Here is a 22481-nt window from a genome sequence, read left to right on the forward strand (position 1 = left end):
AAGTCCTCGGGGCTACACTGCTGGCATTGACCATGGCGACTATCTGCTCCCATTTTCTAGTATGCTTGGAGGGCATCCTGGCCCTCTGCAGATAGAGGACCTCTCTCCTCCTGTCCACCTCCTGTACCAAGGCCTCCAGTACTGCATCAGAGAATCGTGGAGTCCATTCTCTGCTCTGTTACACCATCAGTGCGGCTTCTTCTTGTTCACACTCTCTTCCCCAACCACTTCCAGCACCTGCTGCAGCCAGAATGCATCATCATCATCATAAGCAGTCCCTCGAAATCGAGGAAGACTTGCTTTCACTCCAAAAGTGAGTTCTCAGGTGACTGAACAGTCCAATACAGGAATTACAGTCTCTGTCACAGGTGGGACAGAGAGGCTTTGGAGGAAAGGGTGGGTGGGGAGTCTGGTTTGCGACACGCTCCTTCCGCTGCCTGCGCTTGTTTTCTGCATGCTCTCAGCGACGAGACTTGAGGTGCTCAGCGCCCTCCCGGATGCTCTTCCTCCACTCAGGGTGGTCTTTGGCCAGGGTCTCCCAGGTGTCGGTGGGGATGTTGCACTTTATCAAGGAGGCTTTGAGGGTGTTTCCTCTGCCCACCTGGGGCTCGCTTGCCATGTAGGAGTTCCGAGTAGAACGTTTGCTTTGGGAGTCCTGTGTCCGGCATGCGGACAATGTGGCCCGCCCAACGAAGCTGGTCGAGTGTGGCCAGTGCTTCGATGTTGGGGATGTTGGCCTGATCGAGAACACTGACTGTCATGGACATATCATTGACGTTGGTGCATCTGTCCTCCCAGGGGATTTGCAGGATTTTGCGGAGGCATCGTTGGTGGTATTTCTCCAGGGAGACACTCATCAAGGACACCAAGGCAGTCAGGACCCGCTGGAAGGAGCACTTTGAAGATCTCCTTAATCAGGACTCTGCCTTTGACAAGAGTGTCCTCGACTCCATCCCGCAGCAGGCTACCGCCACCTTAGCAAAACACCAGCCCTGCACGAGGTAGAAAAGGCCATCCATCAGCTCACGAACAACAAGGCATCGGGCGCGGATGGAAGTATGGTGGAGAGGCACTATTAGCACGAATGCATGACTTCATTTCCCTCACCTGGAAGGAGGAGAGCATGCCGGAAGATCTCAGAGATACAAGAATCGTGACCATCTTTAAAAAAGGGGACAATTCCGACTGCGGCAACTACAGAGGAACCTCCCTGTTGTCAAACACTGGGAAAGTCATCACCAGAATCCTCCTCAACCATCTTCTCCCTGTGGCTGAGGGGCTCCTCCCGGAGTCACAGTGCGGATTCCGTCCACTACGGGATACACCGGACATGATCTTTATGGCGTGACAACTGCAAAAGAAATGCAGGGAACAGCACCAACCCTTGTACATGGCCTTCTTTGACCTTACAAAAGCCTTTGACACTGTTAACCGCGAGGGACTATGGGGCGTCCTCCTCCGCTTCGGCTGCCCCAAAAGTTTGTCGCCATCCTCCGCCTGCTCCACGATAGCATACAAGCCGTGATCCTGACCAACGGATCCACCACAGAGCCAGAATGCACCGCCCCTTTAAGTGGTGCGAGCCTTGCACAAACTTGGGCCCCCTGCTATGGCGTGCAGCCACTCAGCAGCACGTTCAGCAATGGACTGCCTGCTACTATTATTTAAAATTAACAGGCAGCACAAAGTTTCCGCACTATCTGCATTGAAAGGAACCACGCAGGTGGATTGTGCATCGCGATCCCAGCACCCATTTTTGGGCCTTGTCCAATTTCTAGGCCTTGAAGTGTTCAGAGCACTTTATCCATGTTGACATTCTGAAATTATATATTCTTCACAAACCATGTTTATGCCAGGAAGTATTTTTCTATAATTTTGAATTTGTGGCATTCGGTCCAAATTGTTCTTTATTATTCATGTTTTTCCCATCTACAGTTACTTCACCCTGAAGTATGTATACATTATGCCAAATCATAGTTTGCCAGGGAATAAATTTCAGATACGTATAGAGGTTCTCCTTGCTTTGAGCTTGTATGGCTGTACATGTTTCTTCACGGCCCTTCACCATCCCATTTTGCCTTACCCGATCATCCCTTTTGTCATTTAATCTCTCCTGCCTTCCATCCTATCACAGATCTTCCCTTTTGTTGTTTCCTCCCCTCCCCCTTTCCCTGCTTCTGCGTAAATCTGCAACATTTCCAGTTCTGATGAAATGTCACTGACCTGAAACGCTAACTTTGTTTCTCTGGCCACAGATGCTGCCTGATCTGATGAGTATTTCCAGCATTTTCTGTTTTTATTTCAGATTTCCAGCATTCGCAGTATTTTGCTTTTGTTTGTCTGTACTAATTTCTTCAATTATTAACTCAAAACCAATTAAAATTTAAAATTATTAACGCATCTGCAAGTTACCCTGGACCTGCCATCATTACATATCTATAATTTGAAGTTAAGCTGCTGTCATTAACTGAGGAATTGATACTGAGTGACAATATTGTTTTTGTTTTCAGATGACAAGGGAACAGTATATCTTGGCAACACAACATAACAACCTACAGAGGCCTGGAAATCAACAAGTCTATCAAGTAGGAATTTATGGGTGGCGGAAGCGTTGTCTATACTTTTTTGTGCTCCTCCTAATGGTGACAATGATTGTCAATCTTGCATTGACAATATGGATATTGAAAGTAATGAAATTCTCAGTGGTAAGTACCTATTGAGTCAAGACTGCCAAAGTAGTTTGATTTTCAGTTCACCTTATGTTGAAGTTGTAGAAGTTTTAGTGAAATACTTGTAAGAGTGTGTATAGTTCATCAGATATTAAGGACAATTGATGATTGTCATCAACCCATACATTTTTGTGGATTACCAATAATTCAACATGCTGCATAGGAGGAAATTAAAGTTTGTGCGAAACTTATTAGTTGGCTTTAAATGGCAGGCAAAACCATTAGTATACAAAAGGGCGAGCTGCTGTAGTAATTGTGTTGTAATTTACCTCTACTGTCTGGAGCAAATCGTTTCATAAGTGTATCTAAAAGCAGCAGACACAGCTATCAATAGTCTATTACTTGATTTGGTTCTCGTTTTATTGTAAATGACTACTCATACTTGACCATAACTCTCAGGTTTATGGCAGCACTCATCTACAGTAGCCTGGATTTTCCAATCACATTCATTTGATGCTGATAGTAATTACTGCAGGCATTAAGATGGAACCAATTGGAAAATCTAGGATTGTATCTGCATTTTAGCTAAACTGTGATAGGGGTTATTTTAACTGGTACGAACAGTGCAAGTGGTGGTTATGGTCGCAGGGGGGGAACTGGACAGATCGAGTAGCGATGAATTCACGTCCCCCCTCCATCTTATTTTTCCTGAAATATGGCACAAGCCCCGCTAGAGGTGTGGAGACCCAATTTAAATGCCAAAGTCACCTCTTTTGGGCTCCACACCCCCAATTCCCACCCTGTTAAAATCAGGGCTGATAGGTGGTCTTAAAATTCAAAACACATAACACCTGTAGGTGACGGTGTCAATGTAATGTTACGTGACATCACTGAAGCGGCACCTTGCGTTACATGACAGTTCAAATGGCACCTTGAGTGAATCGTCAAACTCAGCAGAGAAAGTGAAAGGCAGAAAACCTTAATAGAAGTGTGCTTTTATCAAAAAAGTATGCAACTAAATATAATATAGACAGCTGCAGATGGACAAAATAATGGCACAAATCTTGCTGGAGCGGGGCATCTCGCAGCATGCACTGTTAGTTAGACATTAGCTGCGCCCTTCAGCTCCAGAGAAATCTGCCTTGTAAGTTGCTGGAAGTACAACAGCATGGTGAGGGCAATGGGCTATCAAGGACCTTAGCGAACAATGAGACCAACAGTGTATCTCCTTAAAAATTAAGATTTAAGGTTTGAGAAAGAAATAGAGGACCACAAAGAAGGAGCTTGAATTAGAATGGATGAATCAAAGTCAAATCAGGTACAGAAAGGGAAGTAAAGAAAAGGGAAAGAAAGATTGGATTAAGAGAGAGAGATAAAGAAGACAGAAAGGAAAAGTAAGAAACATTTTTTATAATAATGTTTTTTAAATCTCTAGCAAGAATTTACTAAATGCATGAATGAAACTCAACAGTTTAAATTGTTCCCTTTCTGGGCTGAAGAGGTTGATAGGCTGCCCACTTGTGCATTAATAACAGCGGGTGTCATGACCTTGCCGTTGTTTTCCCAGCAAGATTTGGGCTATCGTAGAGTGAAGGGCACAAGAGATATTTAAAATAATCCAACAATGCAAATGGGGCCCTCAAGAAAAAATGCAGAAGGGAAAGATTTAAATATCTAAAATAAATGACACTGTCAGTGTCCCAACAGTGGCAGAGGTCAGAAGAAGAAATATCTTGAAAGGCACGCACCAACAGAAGGGAGCACCCTGAGAACAGGGGAGCTTTGTTAAATGAGTAACCTTTTAATCTAAATTGTTTATCTGCCGAACATATTTTACTTACTAAATTTCACATAATTATTCCTGCTTTATACTTAAAATAGGCCCAACAATAACCAATTTAGCAGGGCAGGGGTCCACGGCTGATCTGTATGGACATTCTGGCCACTATTAAATTGATTGGTGCCTTTTTAAGGTGGCTCTGTCAGTTGGCTGCACTCTCATTTCCAACTTGGATTTATTAATTTGTTTACACTAGTCAGAGCTTGGATGATATTTTCCAGTCTTGAGCACAAAAATCTAGGCTGACAATCCAGTGCAGTGCTGAGGGAGAGCGGCACTGTTGGAGGTGCTGTCTTTCGAATGAGACCGATGCCCCTTCTGATCTCTCAGGTGAATGTAAAAGTTTCCATAACACTATTTTGAAGAAGTGCAGGGGAGTTATCCCTGGTGTCCTGGCCAATAATTATCCCTCAATCAACATTACAAAACAGATTATCTGGCCGTTATCACATTACTGTTTATGAGAGCTTGTTCTGCACAAATTGGCTGCTGCGTTTCCTACATTACAACAGTGACTACACTTCAAAAAGTACTTCATTGGCTGTAAAGTGCTTTGGGACATCCTGAGGTCATGAAAGGCGCGATAGAAATGCATATTATCTTATATATCTAATCGTAGCCAGAGAATCGCCTGCAACGGCTTTTCTTCCCACCCCCGCATCGCTAACTCTGGTGTCCCCCAAGGATCTATCCTTGGCCCCCTCCTATTTCTCATCTACATGTTGCCCCTTGCCAACATCATCCGAAAACACTGTCAGTTTCCACATGTACGCTAATGACACCCAACTCTATCTCACTACTGTTAGGGTGTAGGGTTCTGGTTAGGGTTAGTGGTTAGGTAGGGTTAGTGATTAGGGATATGAGTGGGTTAGGTTTGGAGTTGCGATGTAAGATTAGGGTTAGGAGTTGGTTTATGGTTGTGGCTGGAGGTTAAGTTTCAGTGGTTGCAGGTTAGCGTTATGATTACTGTTTCGTGCTCGGATTAGAAACCGCTAATGATAGCATTGTTGTAACTAGACTCGGTGTACAGGAAAAGTGACTGGGAAAGAAGCTCCTTGAGGCAACCTGATTGTCCATTTTAAATTAAGATTTTAAATTGGGAAAGCTTGCTTTCAAGTGTGCGCTCTTTCCTGCTCGAATTTCCCATTGTGCTGTGTCCAGATGGTTGAGTATGCCCAGGCAAAGGAAAATTTGCTCCCATTCTTATATGGTTAATAGGTTTTTTTTTACACAGACTTTTCAATCCAGTGCCTAATCATTTTCACTGATTTTGATGAATTTGTTATTTTTTTAAAATCACAACTTTCTCCTTGTATCCGCTAACAGTAACAAATGCACAATTTGTGTCTTCTCTCTGTCAGCATTTACTTTTATATCAAAGCCTCTGGGTTGCTATGGATGTCATTGTGATGTCGATTTAAAGCAGTTTCATGATGTCATGACAAAGTTTGTATGGCATCAAACTAGTTTATTGTGACATCATTAACAATATCATGTTTCTATTGTATGCAGTGGAATATCCGGGAGGCAATAGAATAATGATGCCATAAATTGATACAGCAACAACTTTCATTTATATCGTGCATTTTTATCTGCCTCCTACAGTGGATTTGCTATATTTGCTTAAGATGCAAGTGTTTTATTTGTTTATTCTTCCTTCCTTCCTTCCTTCAACCTCACAACCTTCCTTCTGTTTCATTTATTTTCACTTTTATAAACATTACTTACTTCCCCTTATTTCCCATGATGAATATGTAGTAAAGCTGCTATTGTTGTAACAGCATTGAATTCCCAAAGACCAGCACCTGAACAGAGACTCACTCATTTGCTGTGGTCTGAGCCTGCTTGCCTGATTCTGGCCACAACATCAGTGTACCTCAAAAACATTCCCCTCTGGCCTCCAATCAAACACCAGTCACCAAGGGTGATGTCATGTATCTTACATTATTATATATAACTGTATCCTTACATGCTATACATGACTGTAATAAGATATGATCTGTAACCACCAGCATACCTTACCACCAGGGGTGCACTTGCAAGAGACAGGTATATAAGGACAGGTCTCAGGCAAGTGCAGCATTCCAAAAATAAAGGTGCAGGTCCAGAGTGACCTTGACTTCACGACATGCCTCATGTGAATCTGTACTGAGGAGACAGGACTTTTACAGTGGCGACGAGTTACGGGATTACAGAATCCACATAATGGCAAACAACGGATTAGATGAAAAATACAATGCGGGAGACAATTGGGAGGACTTTATAGAAAGGCTCCAGCAAAGCTTTGTAACAAAAGACTGGTTAGGCGACGATAAGACAGACAAGAGAAGAGCCCATCTCTTGACCAGCTGTGGCTCGAAAACAGACGCTTTAATGAAGGATCGGTTGACACCCGAGAAACCAGCAAGCAAGTCGTTTGAAAAATTGAGCACACTGGTAAGAGACCACCTGAAGCCAGCGAGCAGCCTACACATGGCCAGACACAGGTTCTACAACTACAGACGCTGTGTGGGCCAGAGCATACCCGACTTCGTGGCGAAACTTCGGAGGTTGGCTAGTTTATGTGAGTTCTCCGAAGAACTGAGGAGAGAAATGCTGAGAGGTTTTTTCATTGAAGGAATAGGCCACGCAGGCATATTCAGAAAGTTCATAGAGACCAAGAATCTGACCTTAGAGGCAGTAGCACTGGTTGCACAGACATTCTTGGTAGGGGAAGAAGAAACGAGGTTGATTTACAATGCAGGTACGACAACTAACGAAATATCGGAAGAAGAAGTTCACAGCACTAAACAAGCTGCTACCTCCACACACAGACAAACCGGGAGAACAGGGTTTTGACAGCAGGCAGAAGCCATCAAGGGCCACAGGAACGGCCGTTCACACCTCATCAACCTACAATGCGAGCAATCAACTACAAACTGAGAGAAGCTCAAGAGAGATCAGCCAGATGCAGATCATTCTTTAAGAACACTTTGAACAATGGAACAGGTCTGTGCTGGAGGTGTGGGGGTGGGCACTCGTCAAGGCGATGTCGACTTCAGCAGGCTGTTTGCAGAAATTGTGAATATACAGGGCATTTGGCCCGCATGTGCAAAAAAACGGCAGCTCGGCTGGTATACGAATCGGATGGGTCGGAAAGCGGACCAGAAGATGGTGGGGACAGTACCCGGGACACCGATGTACAGCGGGTCAACACGATCAATGGCCGCTGCTCCTACAACAGGACGCCTCCTATAATGATGAGCGTCCTACTCAACGGGATATCTGTCAACATGGAGCTGGATACGCGAGCGAATCAATCTCTCATGGGTGCTCAACAATTTCAACAACTGTGGCCGCATAAATGAGACAGACCAAAACTCACAAGGGTTGACACCAAACTAAGGACCTATACCAAAGAAATCGTACCAGTCCTCGGCAGCGCCATGCTCTCTGTCACACACAAAGGGACAGTGAACCGACTTCCTCTGTGGATTGTCCCCGGAGACCCCCCAGCACTGCTGGGGAGAAGTTGGCTGGCAAAACGAAACTGGAAATGGGATGATGTCCATGCCATGTCATTAGAGGAACGGACCTCCTGCTCAACAGTTATAAAGTGATTTGAACATCTCTTTCTGCCAGGTGTGGGCACTTTCAAAGGGGCCAAAGTCAAAATCTACATCACACAGGATGCTAAACCGGTCCATCACAAGGCCAGAGCTGTACCCTATGTGATGAGGGAAAAGATTGAACACGAACTAGACAGGTTTCTGCGGGAAGGCATTATATCACCTGTGGAATTTAGCGACTGGGCAAGTCGCTAAATCGTCCCAGTCATGAAGCCTGATGGATCCGTATGAATCTGTGGGGACTACAAATCTACCATAAACAGAGTCTCCCTACAGGACCAATACCCGCTGCCCAGTGCGGAGGACTTATTTGCCACATTGGCTGGAGGTAAACTTTTCTCAAAATTAGACCTCACATCTGCATATATGACGCAAGAATTGACCGAGGAATCCAAGCTACTCACCACCATCAACACACATCGAGGCCTTTTCATGCCCATTCGGCATCAGATCGGCAGCTGCCATATTCCAGCGCAACATGGAGAGTCTGCTCAAGTCCATCCTGGGGACGGTTGTATTTCAAGACGACATACTTATCACGGGCAGGGACACCGACTCCCATCTCCGTAATTTGGAGGAAGTACTAAAGCGGTTGGATCAGGTAGGCCTACAAGTCAAGAAATCCAAGTGCCTGTTTCTTGCACCCGAGGTTGAATTTTTGGGCAGAAGGATTGCCGCTGATGGAATCCGCCCAACAGAGTCCAAAACAGAAGCAATTCGCCTGGCACCCAGGCCCTGGAATGTCTCAGAAATGCGCGCCTTTCTCGGGCTACTCAATTACTTTGGGAACTTTATGCAGAACTTAAGCATGCTGCTGGAGCCTCTCCATGTGCTACTCAGGAAGGGATGCGATTGTTTTGGGGGGACGCCTAGGAACGCGCCTTCAATAAGGCACGCAACCTTCTGTGTTCCAACAGTGTTTTGACTTTCTTTGACCCAGGTAAAAAGCTAGTTCTCACATGCGATGCGTCAGCATATGGGGTTGGGTGCATTTTGCAACATGTCAATAGTGCGGGCAAATTACAACCCATAGCTTATGCCTCCAGGTCACTTTCGTGGACGGAGCGCGGGTACGGAATGGTAGAGAAGGAGGCACTCGCGTGCTTGTACGGTGTCAAAAAGATGCACCAACCTTTTCGGAGCCAAGTTCGCATTAGAAACTGGCCACAAGCCTCTCACGTCCCTCCTATCCGAGAGCAAGGCAATAAATGCCAACGCCTCGGCGCGAATTCAACGGTGGGCACACATGCTGGTGTCCTACGACTATACCATAAGGCACAGACCGAGCACAGACAACTGTGCTGATGCGCTCAGCAGGCTACCCCTGGCGACCACGGAAGGGTCTGACGAACAGGACTGTGAGATAGTCATGGCAATCAATGCCTTTGGGTCCACAGGTTCGCCCATGACGGCTCGCCAAATCAGAGCCTGGACGTCCAGCGACCCCACGTTATCCTTAGTAAAAACATGTGTCATAACCGGTGACTGGGCAGAGGCTCGCGATGCCCTCCCCGAGGAATTAAAACCCTTTCACAGGCGCATGCATGAGCTATCACTACAAGCAGACTGTCTGATGTGGGGCAGCCGAGTAGTCATGCCTCTGCGAGGCAGAGAGGCATTTGTCCGGGAGCTCCACCGCGAGCGTCCGGGAGCTCCACCGCGAGCATCCGGGGATCATTCTCATGAAGGCCATAGCCAGATCCCACATCTGGTGGCCTGGTATTGACGCGGACTTGGAACTCTGCGTCCGAAGGTGCACCATTTGTACCCAACTCAGCAATGCCCCCAGGGAGGCTCCACTGAGCCCCTGGCCCTGGCCTACCAAACCGTGGTCGCGGGTGCAGGTAGACTATGTGGGCCCATTCATGGGCAAAATGCTCCTCGTAGTTGTAGATGCATTTTCAAAGTGGATCGAATGCACCATTTTAAACTCGAGCACAACCTCCACCACTGTGGAGAGCCTCGGAACCATGTTTGCAATGCACGGAATTCCTGACATATTGGTCAGTGACAATGGCCCGTGATTCACCAGCACAGAATTCCAAGACTTTATAATTGACAACGGCATAAATCACGTCAAGACGACACCGTTCAAGCCGGCCTCCAACGGCCAGGCGGAGAGAGCAGTGCAATTCATTAAACAAGGCATGCTTAAAATCCAAGGTCCCATGCTGCAGGGTCGCCTGTCGTGACTGCTGCTGGCATACAGATCTCGTCCGCACTCACTGACTGGGATCCCCCCATGCAACTGTTGATGAAAAGGACTTTAAAAACAAGGCTCTCATTAATCCTCCCAGACATACAGAAAATCGTTGAGGCAAAGCGCCATAAGCTGACTGAGTACCATGACAGAAATTCGAGGGGGAGATGGAATGAGATAGGGGACAAAGTGTTTGTACTAAACTATGGCAGGGGTCCCAAATGGCTTGTAGGGACAGTAACGGGCAAGGAAGGAAACAGGCTACTGGTAGTACAAATGGACAATGGCAAAACCTGCCAGAGGCATGCAGACCAAGTCAAAAGCAGATTTACCAACAACACTGTGGAACCAGAGGCAGACTACAATGTGGAACTCGCAGCACACCTGGTGGACAGACAGAGGGAACAACCTGAGGAAAGGGCAATCCCAATAGACAGCCCAGGCGAGTCAACAACAATCACACCAATCGAAACAGACAGCCCAGGCAAGATACCAGCAACCACACCCAAAGAAAAACAGACACCAAGGCAAATGCATGGCAGATGCAGTATAATGTGGATAAATGTGATGTTATCCACTTTGGGGCAAAAACACGAAGGCAGAATATTATCTGAATGGCGGCAGATTAGGAAAAGGGGAGGTGCAACGAGACCTGGGTGTCATGGTACATCAGTCATTGAAAGGTGCCATGCAGGTACAGCAGGCGGTGAAGAAGGTAAATGGTATGTTGGCCTTCATAGCTAGGGGTTTTGAGAATAGAAGCAGGGAGATCTTACTGCAGTTGTACAGGGCTTTGGTAAGGCCTCACCTGGAATATTGTGTTCAGTTTTGGTCTCCTAATCTGAGGAAGGACGTTCTTGCTATTGAGGGAGTGCAGCAAAGGTTCACCAGACTGATTCCCGGGATGGCTGGACTGATATATGAGGAGAGATTGGAACAACTGGGCCTTTATACACTGGAGTTTAGAAGGATAAGAGGGTATCTCGTAGAAACATATAAAATTCTGACGGGACTGGACAGGTTAGATGCAGGAAGAATGTTCCCAATGCTGGAAAGTCCAGAACCAGGGGACACAGTCTAAAGATAAGGGGTAAGCCATTTAGGACTGAGATGAGGAGAAACTTCTTCACTCAGAGAGTTGTTAACCTGTGGAATTCTCTACCGCAGAGAGTTGTTGATGCCAGTTCGTTGGATATATTTAAGAGCGAGTTAGATATGGCCCTTACAGCTAAAGGGATCAAGAGGTATGGAGAGAAAGCAGGAGAAGGGTACTGAGGTGAATGATCAGCCATGATTTTATTGAATGGTGGTGCAGGCTCGAAGAGCTGAATGGCCTACTCCTGCACCTATTTTCTATGTTTCTATGTTTCTATGTTTACTTCCGTCGACCCTTCCATGGCCTCTAAATTGTCAGACTGCTTGTCTGACAACCAGTTCTGGATAAGCAGAAATTTTCTCCAATTGAACATGGGAAGACTGAAGCCATTGTTTTCTGTCCCCGCCACAAACTCTATTCCCTAGCCACTGACTGCATCTCTCTCCTCAGCTTCTGTCTGAGGCGGAACCACACAGTTTGCAACGTTGGTGTCATATTTGACCCTGAAATTAACTTTCGACCTCATATTCACAGCATAACTAAGACCTCCTATTTCCACCTCTGTAACATCGCCTGACTTTGCCCTTGTCTCAGCTCATCCGCTGCTGAAACCCTCAGCCCTGCCTTTGTTACCTCTCGACTTGACTAATCCAATGCACTGCTGGCTGGCCTCCCACATTCTACCCGATGTAAACTAGAGGTGATCAAAAACTTGCCCGCCCATGTCCTAACTCGCACCAAGTCTTGCTCATCTATCACCCCTATATTGGCTCCCGGTTAAGCAATGCCTCGACTTCAAAATTCTCCACCTCGTTTTCAAATCCCTCTGTTGCCTCGCCCCTCCCTATCTCTGTAATCTCCTTCAGCCCCACAACTCCCCGAGATGTCTGCGCTCCTCTTATTCTGCCCTCTTGAGCATCCCTGATTATAATCGCTCAACCATTGGTGGCCATGCCTTCTGTTGCCACGGCCTTAAGCTCTGGAACTCCCTGCCTGAACTTCTCCGCATCTCTATCTCTCTTTCCTCCTTCAAGATGCTCCTTAAAACCTACCTCTTTGACCAAGCGTTTGGTTGCCTTCCCTAATTTCTCCTTATGTGGCCCGGTGTCAAATGGTTTGTCTCCAAATACTCCCGTGAAGCACCTTGGAGCAGTTCAGTACATTAAAGGCACTATATAAATACACATTGTTGTTGTAGCTTTCCTTCTTTCTTTCTAATAAGCAGTCTTTAAAGGGAGTGCTTGAGGCCACTTACAAAAAGCCCCAAATCTTTCAAAATTTCGATTTTTGTGTCATAAGAAGGAGCAGGAGTGTTCCACCTGTCTCCATAAAAATACTGTGGCCCACTGTCAGTCTCTCTCATACTGCTTCCTGCCCCCCATCCCCCAGACTTACCTGTGGGTCGCATGGCACCGAGATAGCCCCCGGTTCAGGGCGCTAAGGAGTTTTAGACCCCCAGAGGGTTTTTAATTGACAGTGATTGTACATTCACAAATCAATGTAATAATAACAGAAAATACTGGAAATGAGCAACAAGGCAATCAGTATCTGAAAGTGAAAGGTATGTTAACATTTTGTTGTGCCCCTTCATAAGGTGATTGCTTGTTCACCATTTTTCTTTGTACATGGCCATTTTTATTGAAAGATGTTTTTCTTTGATATAAGCTCTACCCACTATCCAATTGTATTCAATTAAATTTGCCTTTTGCTGGTGACAAATAAAAAACCCCACAGTCTGCCCAAAAGAATTTGCTTATCCCAGCTTTGAAGTTAGTCGGTGTATTTCTTTTCATTTTCCTGGGCAGCATGCCTAGAATTGTGTCTCAACAAGGTAGGTGTGCCTGGAGCAATGAAGGGGACTACTGTGAATACGACTTATATCTAACTGGTCTTTTCTCCACACAGGGCAGCGCAACTATTGTAGTAAAACAACCTACTTGCACAAGGACACTTGCATCCTCTTTCTTGAGCCTGAGATAATGTGCTCTCACTCCCATTAGAGAGAGCGTAAGGAAGACTTGCAGTAGTCCATTTATACTGATAATGACACATGAACATTCTCAGTACTGGTAGAATTAATATTGCTTCCTGTTACCATCAGTGAAAAAATGTCACCCATAGTATTTATATGAAGAATGTCAAATGTGCGTAACAAAAATTCTTCCTCTGCTGCTGAGAAAATCCAAAAACCTTTTTCTCACTGACATTAATAAATCTAAAACAGAGCTCCTTTCAGAATGTTCCAACAAACACAGACATTTGTGTAAACTTAACTGTTAGTTTTAACTTTTCTATCAAAATATTAGCATGGGTTGGTCAGTTTTTATTTGTGAATTGAAAGTACTGCATCTCCTTGTAACTAAATGGAGTACATCCAGTATTCTTGTATAATAACAGCATGAGAAATGTTAAATAAGATAAGACTATTCAGCCACCAAAATTGTTCCTTCCACAGACTACATGGAACTTGGCATAATATGGATGCAGTCCTACCCACAGGGTAATGCAGCAAAACTCCACAATATAAATAATTAAAAAATCGTACATCTAGCATAAATCTGTAGCATTCCACTCCAAAGGCATTATGCATGCGTAGGGCAAAAAGTGTGTTTAAATTAAGCTAGCCATGCTGAAATGTTTGTATATATTCAGCAAGATATTTGTGCTAATCAACAAATAACTTTGGCTCGACAAGTAAAAAAAGCTTCTGATCAGCAATAAGCAAGCATCAGAATTAAATTGCTCAATTTCTTTTGAAACTCAGTGTTAGGTTCTGAGGTTGTTGACCACTTGTCCACAGAAAGGATCCTGGCGTGAAGCCTGTACCACCTTCAAGTTAAATCCGACTCTCAAAGGATTAAAATTGCTACAGCAGCCGGAAGATGGGGATTATTGTATTAAAGCTAGGTGGACCAGTTTGAAAGAAAAATAGAAGGTTGCGAAAGGTTACTGCTCATCTATCATTTTGAATTAAGACAATTAACTTATCCTAGATTCAATGGGGGCAATTTGTGTTTCATAGAAACATAGAAAATAGGTGCAGGAGTAGGCCATTCGGCCCTTTGAACCTGTACCACCATTCAATATGATCCTCTTACAAGAAAAATCAGGCTGGTATTGGGACCAAAATTACATGTTAAACACAATCTGTGACTTACCTATGATTGTCCAACCATTCTTGTTTTCTGGTAGACCAATGCTCTTGGTGGCCAGAGCACCCACCAGAAATAGGCGGGGCCTAAAGAAAATATGTAAATTGGGGTCAAATGATGTCAAGGTTCCCAAAGCTATTCTTGTTTTCCCCACATTGCTACCGTAAGTCCTGATCCCATCCACAGATTAAGCTCAGTACAAGTCAGGAGGTGGCCATTTCTAGCAATGTTTAAAGTGATCTTCGGCTACTCTCAGGTATAGTGGATAGATTTAGGAGACATCTTGCTTCTATTACATTGGGCTAGATTTTGCACTTTTGTGCAGATCACCCAAAAAATGGGCGTTATTTCCAGCGTGGGCGGTAAAAATAGGGTTTCAGATCGCCGGCTTGTCGCCCATTTTCAAAGCCCCCAAGTCACCATTTTAAAAATTGGGCGTTACTGCGAGCAATCTGAAATGGGCGTTAGTGTGAAATCTCTCTGACCTTCTGCCATAAAGTGTCACCATCCTTAGCAACGGCATGGCAACGCTCGTTTCCCACGATTGGGGAGGTCAGGGGTCATCATTACAGGCGCAGAAGAGGAGACAGAGCAGAGAGGAACTGAAAGCATGTGTGGGTGTGGTGTGTGCTTGTTTGGCTGTTGTGGGAGGCACGAGGAAGATTCACCAGCAGCAAAAAACCTACTAAGCACCAAGAACGTAATTGGCACCGAGTTTTTGTCCAACAAATAATAGATAACATGGACGGGGTGGAGGAGGCCCTGGAGCTGTTAGCCAGGAACACTGGTGGCAGAGGGTTCCCAGTGGTCCCGGAGTGCGGCACTGCACCCCAAGGTGCCGCACCACCATTGCCAATGACACATGAGAGCCAGGAGCAACATCTTGCTTCTGGCTCAGAGCACATTCCTCGGGACCTTCCTTTCCCGTATCCGTCCAAGCAGCGGCTCTGCCGTCATCCCCCTGCAATGAAGCATTGCCTGAGGAGCTCCTTGGCCAGGCGGCTTGGATTCAGGAGGGGAAGGGGAAGGGGTAGAGTTGGGGAGGAGAAGCGGTGGCGGGGGGGGGTGGGGAAGGAAAGTGAGGTGCATGGCTGCAGGTGTTGTCTGGGGCATATTTTTAGGTTGCTGCTGCTATTTTGGTGAGAGGGTCGGGGCAAGGGGTGAGGGGGCTACCTTGTTGGTTTGCATTTGTGTTCTGTTTTGCGGGAAATGGGGACCATTGCAATGATGCAAATCTGATAAATTTGTTGTGGGCTAAAGCGGGGGTGGGGTGGAGAGTTTTTTTACAGATATACTTATGATTTCAGACAAATGGTCGGTTTAAATATTTTTTATTTAACATAACCTTGGTGCGCATTGTCTCAGATAGCTGAATCGTTATACACTTGTGTTTCCTTAACATGAAAAGGTATAATTACACTTAACTTGAATCAACTTAAACTTTAACTGTCACCAAGGTGATGCACACCATTGATGTATGACCTGCACACCCAGCAGTGTTGCAGCTTTGTAAATACCACCAACGTTCTTTCAAGCAAAGTGTTCATTTATGAGCTCCTGACGTAAGAGTCTTGTAGCTATGATGCCACCACGGGCCCTTTCCTGTGGTATAGAGGGGGGTGGGGGCATGGCTTCAGCATCAGCCTAATTGTCTGGCCCGATTGTGTGGGTGTCATGCAGGGGGGTCATCAGCCAGGTGCCGAGGCCATATCCTTTATCACCAAGCATCCAGCATTGACCTTGTGGCTGATTGGTAAACATATCAGATATATTGTTCTCACGCAGGATGTGAGAATCATGGATGCTACCTGGAAATTTAGCATTCACTGCCATAATAATTTGCTGGTGGTCGAGAACGAGTTGCACATTCAGGGAGTGGAATCCCTTGCGGTTCCTGAAAACCTTTACATCCTAAAAAGGTGCCTGCATCGTGATGTGCGTACAGTCTATTGCTCCCTGTACCTTGGGGAAGTTAGCAATTTGGTAGAATCCTAAAGCCCTCTCAGTCTGAGCCTCCCTGGTCATAGTGAAGCTGATAAAGTCCATCCTGCATGCGTACAGGGCTCCAGTGACCTGTCGAATGCAGCAATGTGTGGCATACTGAGATATACCGCAAATGTCGGCAGCTGAGGCCTGAAAGGAACCTGACATGTAGAACGAAAGTGCCGCGGTTACCTTGACCTCGACGGAGAGTGCAGTCCTGATGGTGCTGGCAGGCTGCAGATCTCCCCTAATGAGCTGGTATATCTCACTGATAACCTCTTTAGGGAAGCGCAGTCTCCGAAGGCAGGTGGTGTTGCACAAGATAAGGTAAGACCGCTTCTCCCTGTAATTGTGGGGCGTGTAACATCTGGTCCTCCTCATCAGTCTGACACATCTTACATTGGGTACATGATGCTATCGAATGTACATTCTGCCATCTCTAGTCTGCAGCATGTGCATGGTCATCAAGAGAAGGTGAGAAATGACAGGCCCCATTCCAATAGCTATCTGTTTTACACCGATTGTTCACAAAGAATGAATGTCCCCACTAAGACACCGGTAAATCCCAATCGTCCACCGTATGATAAGATGTTTGTTCATATGTTCACATCACCTCAAAACACCTCCAGAGTACATCCGAACTCCCCAGAGGTTGAAACAGAGCAACCTTTTAAATGATGCAACTTGCGATTTAAAACATGGCGTCCATACCGCTGTGAGTAGTTCCGGTCAGTTCAACTTTTTCACAGCGTTTTTTTTGGTGAGCGATATTGTCGGCGAGATGTGTGCGAGGCTGAAAGTAAGGATGGGCGATATACTGGGCGTTAGTTTCGGCAAATGCGATCTTTACGGCAAAAAACAGTGGCTGGTCAATATTATTAAATCTCGGCGTTAATTACGTGCCGAAAGTGACACTGGGCGATAATATGGGTGTTGGGGTCACCCATTCTAATGATTCCACCCAAGAAACGTGGGCGGGCGCTATTATTTTTTCTCGGCATTACGCACATGCCGAAAGTAATGCTCATCTATAGGTGACTGAGAAATGGGCATCAGTTTCCATTTTGTGCCTAAATGGGTGATACATGGGTGTTACACCCCATTTCAGTGTTAAAATGGACGTTAATGGGCGTATGCATCCAAAAATAATGGAAAATCTAGCCCATAGTATTTTTTACCTGCTTAGACCATTTCAAACTGATTGTAATAGTTGTGGAATGTTCTGAACTTTTTCCAACAGGTTTCAGATGCCAAGAATTATAAAAACACTGAGATGCAAGAAAGATTTTAATTCTCCCCAATACAATGGACATGATTTGTCCAATAAAATGGCCTGCCCCTGCAATAAGTATGCTCCAAACTAGCTCATAATTTTCCAATACAATGGCCTTCCCCTGAATTTAGTATACTCTTAAGTTAACCGGTTTACGTATACATTTCCTCTCGCAATAAATATGCACTTCCGTTGACTGGCTGATGGATAATCTCTCGTGAGCGATAAGCCCGAGAGGATCATTGGTTCGAAACGTTTGCCTGGCCGGCTCAAAAACACCTCCCTTTGTTTCATTTCTTCAGCTCCAGAGAAAGAACACTCCTTTGTCCTTGCTTTTGATACCTCATAGCATGCTGGCCTCTCATGGTAGCCTGGTGTCCAGTTTCTTTTTGGCCAGAGCTAACTTATTCATTTTGCTGATTGGCCAATTCTGATGTCATGAAACATGCCTTTTTCCTGCTTGAATTCAAACTGTTTGTAGCTGAGAATGACGTGAATAGCACGTTTAGTGAGTTGGTCTTACCGCAGGTAAAGGGTCCACAGCCAGAGAGGGAATGGAAGACCAACAGGAAGAGCAGTGCAAGTATTTTGAGGATGTTTCCAGTAGAGTGGACAAGGGAGAACCAGTTGATGTGGTGTATTTAGACTTTCAGAAGGCTTTCGACAAGGTCCCACACAAGAGATTAATGTGCAAAGTTAAAACACATGGGATTGGGGGTAGTGTGTTGACGTGGATTGAGAACTGATTGGCAGACAGGAAGCAAAGAGTAGGAGTAAATGAATACTTTACAGAATGGCAGGCAGTGACTAGTGGTGTACCGCAAGGTTCTCTGCTGGGGCCCCAGCTGTTTACATTGTACATTAATGATTTAGACGAGGGGATTAAATGTAGTATCTCCAAATTTGCGGATGACACTAAGTTGGGTGACAGTGTGAGCTGCGAGGAGGATGCTATGAGGCTGCAGAGTGACTTGGATAGGTTAGGTGAGTGGGCAAATGCGTGGCAGATGAAGTATAATGTGGATAAATGTGAGGTTATCCACTTTGGTGGTAAAAACAGAGAGACAGACTATTATCTGAATGGTGACAGATTAGAAAAAGGGGAGGTGCAACGAAACCTTGGTGTCATGGTACATCAGTCATTGAAGGTTGGCATGCAGGTACAGCAGGTGGTTAAGAAAGCAAATGGCATGTTGGCCTTCATAGCGAGGGGATTTGAGTACAGGGGCAGGGAGGTGTTACTACAGTTGTACAGGGCCTTGGTGAGGCCACACCTGGAGTATTGTGTACAGTTTGGTCTCCTAACTTGCTATTGAGGGAGTGCAGCGAAGGTTCACCAGACTGATTCCCGGGATGGCGGGACTGAACTATCAAGAAAGACTGGATCAACTGGGCTTGTATTCACTGGAGTTCAGAAGAATGAGAGGGGATCTCATAGAAATGTTTAAAATTCTGACGGGTTTAGACAGGTTAGATGTAGGAAGAATGTTCCCAATGTTGGGGAAGTCCAGAACCAGGGATCACAGTCTAAGGATAAGGGGTAAGCCATTTAGGACCGAGATGAGGAGAAACTTCTTCACCCAGAGAGTGGAGAACCTGTGGAATTCTCTACCACAGAAAGTTGTTGAGGCCAATTCACTAAATATATTCAAAAAGGAGTTAGATGTCATCCTTACTACTCGGGGGATCAAGGGATATGGCGAGAAAGCAGGAATGGGGTACTGAAGTTGCATGTTCAGCCATGAACTCATTGAATGGCAATGCAGGCTTGAAGGGCCGAATGGCCTACTCCTGCACCTATTTTCTATGTTTCTATGTAGTGTGGAATGCCCATGCCCTGAGGTCTTTTCTTCAGCCTGTTTACAGATGATTTTATTCTTTTCCCACAAGCCTTCAGCTTTTGGCAATGTACTTTTTTCATGGAAGTCCTTCTGATAATACCACTCTGGCAAGCAGGCGGAGGAGTGGGTACAGCAGGCAGATGGAGAAAACAGAACTGCAGCGGCAAGGATAGTAAATGGAAGGAGCTCACTCAAATTCTTACCTTCCCAACAGTGTATTGGCTCAGATCAACATACTTGCAGTTCTCAAAGGAACAATGTGTAAAGATGCTTTGCTTGTTTAGAGAGGCTGTTAGAGTTGTGCCACCTGCTGCAATAAGATCAACAACATTCTGTGATAGTGAGCACATTGCCTATTGCAGTCAACTTTACTGCAGCCCTGAATTTCTTTGCCTCCAGCTACTTCGAGAATATCAGTAACATTGGTCAGTCTCCAGGTCATTAAGCAGGTGACTGATGCCATGTTTGCTAGAGCAAACGCTTTCTTCACTTTCCCCATGAATATCTGGAGATAGCAGGATAGGACAGATTGCAGGTTGCCCCAAGGCCAGGGTGTCATTGATTGCACCCAGGTTTTTCAGACAACCTCACTTCCTTCATGAATTGCTTGGGCTTCCACTCGATTAATGCATAATTGCTGTGTGATCACCAGAAAGGCATTATGCAAGTCTGTGCTCACTTTCCTGGCAGCTGCTATGATATTTTCATCTTCAATTTGAAATCTAAGCCATTTCTCCATTCTGCCACTCTTTACCTTTGTACAATAAGTAGAGGCTGGCTGCATGCAGACAAGACTTATTCCTTGCACACTCAGCTCATGATTCCTCTCAGGAACCCATGCTCAGCAGCTAAACTGCTCTCCATGGATTGACATGAGTCTTCTTTGAGCCGACCATTGGAGTCCTCAAACAACCATTCCACTGACTGGACAAGTCTGGTGTCTTTCTGCAATGCAGCCCACAAACAATGTTACATGTGACGGTGGTTTGTTGTATGTTGTATAACTTTGCTCTGAATGGGGACACCATTGGACATGATAGAGTCATAGAATCATAGAATGGTTACAGCATGAAAGACGGCCATTTGGCCCATTGAGCATGTGCCAGCTCTCTACAAGAGCGCTTCAGCTAGTCCCACTCTCCCGCCCTTTCCCCGTAGCCCTGCAAATTTTTTTCTTTCAGGTTTTTATCCAACTCCCTTTTGGAAGCAGTGATTGAGTCTGCCGCCACCATCTTTTCAGGCAGTGCATTCAAGCAGGATCCTAGCCACTCGCTGTGTAAAAAAGTTTTTTCTTACGTTGCCTTTGGTTCTTTTGCCAATCACCTTAAATCTGTGTCCTCTGGTTCTCGACATTTCTGCCAATAGGAACGATTTATCTCTATCTACTCTGTCCAGACCCCTCATGATTTTGAACACCTCTATCAAATCTCCTCTCAATCTTCTCTGCTCTAAGGAGAACAACCCCAGCTTCTCCAGTCTATCCACATAACTGAAGTCCCTGGAATCATTCTCGTAAATCTTTCCTGCACCCTCTCTAAGGCCTTTACATCCTTCCTAAAGTGTAATGCCTGGAATTGGACACAATACTCCAGTTGAAGATGAATCAGTGTTTTATAAAGGTGTAGCATTTGCAATTCTCCAGTCCTCGGGCACCACCCCCGTATCTGAAGAGGATTGGAATATTATGGCCAGTACCCCTGCGATTTCTGCCCTCAATCCACTCCTGGTGATTTATCTACTTTAAGTACAGCCAGCCTTTCTAATACCTCTTTATCAATTTTCATCCTATCATATGTCACCACAACCTCCTCCTTCACTATGTCTATGGCAGCATCCTCTTCCTTGGTGAAGACAGGTGCAAAGTACTCATTTAGTACCTTAGTCATACCTTCTGCCTCCATGTGTAGGTCTCCTTTTTGGTGTTTACTCGGCCCCACCCCACCTCTTACTACCCGTTAACTATTTATATGCCTACAGAAGACTTTGGGATTACCTCTTATGTTGGCTGCCATTCTATTCTCATACCCTCTCTTTGATGAGGAAAAAAACACTGATGATATAGAGGATGGCGAGGAAGGGAAAAGAACACCAACACTTGATGGCGGCTAGAGCTCTACAGCAGCAGCTCATTGATTGAAGAGTGCTTCAGCTGAACAATTCCTTGTCCACATGCATTAGCAGTCATTTCCAACATTCTCACAATGTTTTCACCCTCAGATAAACTATATCAGCAAAAACCAGCAGTAGTATTAATTTCAACTAACATAGCAAGGTCAGCAGATAATACAGGGACACTTTCAGCACACAATTTTTAAAATAATTTTACAGCTTCCATGCATGCCTAACACTGGTTTGTGCCTATAATGCCTGTTTTAAGTACTCTTTCATCTACTCTAGTGCTCTGAAGACTGCTCCTCCATTGGCTGCAGCTTGGGAAGTGGAAGGCCGCTGTAGCTCAGTCAAGCACTCTTGAGATGCTCATGGTCATTGACTTCCAGGAGCTGAGACCTGAGAAGGCCCAGTTACAGACTACAGCAGTTCAGTGACTGCTGAGGCAGTCTGGACCAGCTAGCTTTCTGGTACCGGGGTTACTAGGGTCCAAATGTGCTGTCATCCTGAGAGATGACAAACATTCCATTCCCATTGCAAGATTGACCCTACTGTTGAGCTGCAGTGTGTCAATAGCATGTACCAAAGCCAAACATGAGGTGGTAGTGGGCTCCTCCACTTTCTCTGACAAGTAGCAACAGCTACCTCGCACACAATCCAATGCACTGGTGCAGAGAAAGCATATTTCATTCAGAGGCGAGGCCCCTAAG

The 22481-nt window shown here is 45.4% G+C and overlaps 1 protein-coding gene across 2 annotated transcripts in view; it reads left to right on the top strand.

The window, feature by feature from the left end:
• The first annotated feature begins 2510 nt into the window (after positions 1–2510).
• The window catches only part of LOC139232499 (zeta-sarcoglycan), an 817822-nt gene continuing 797851 nt past the window's right edge, over positions 2511–22481 (top strand). For both annotated transcript variants that reach the window (XM_070862812.1, XM_070862822.1), the window contains exon 1: positions 2511–2705. In XM_070862812.1, coding sequence (XP_070718913.1) covers positions 2511–2705 — 195 coding nt within the window. The remainder of the gene's footprint in view (positions 2706–22481) is intronic.

The sequence above is a fragment of the Pristiophorus japonicus genome, chromosome 2 (assembly GCF_044704955.1).
Source record: "Pristiophorus japonicus isolate sPriJap1 chromosome 2, sPriJap1.hap1, whole genome shotgun sequence".
In the NCBI taxonomy this organism is placed as follows: Eukaryota; Metazoa; Chordata; class Chondrichthyes; family Pristiophoridae; genus Pristiophorus; species Pristiophorus japonicus.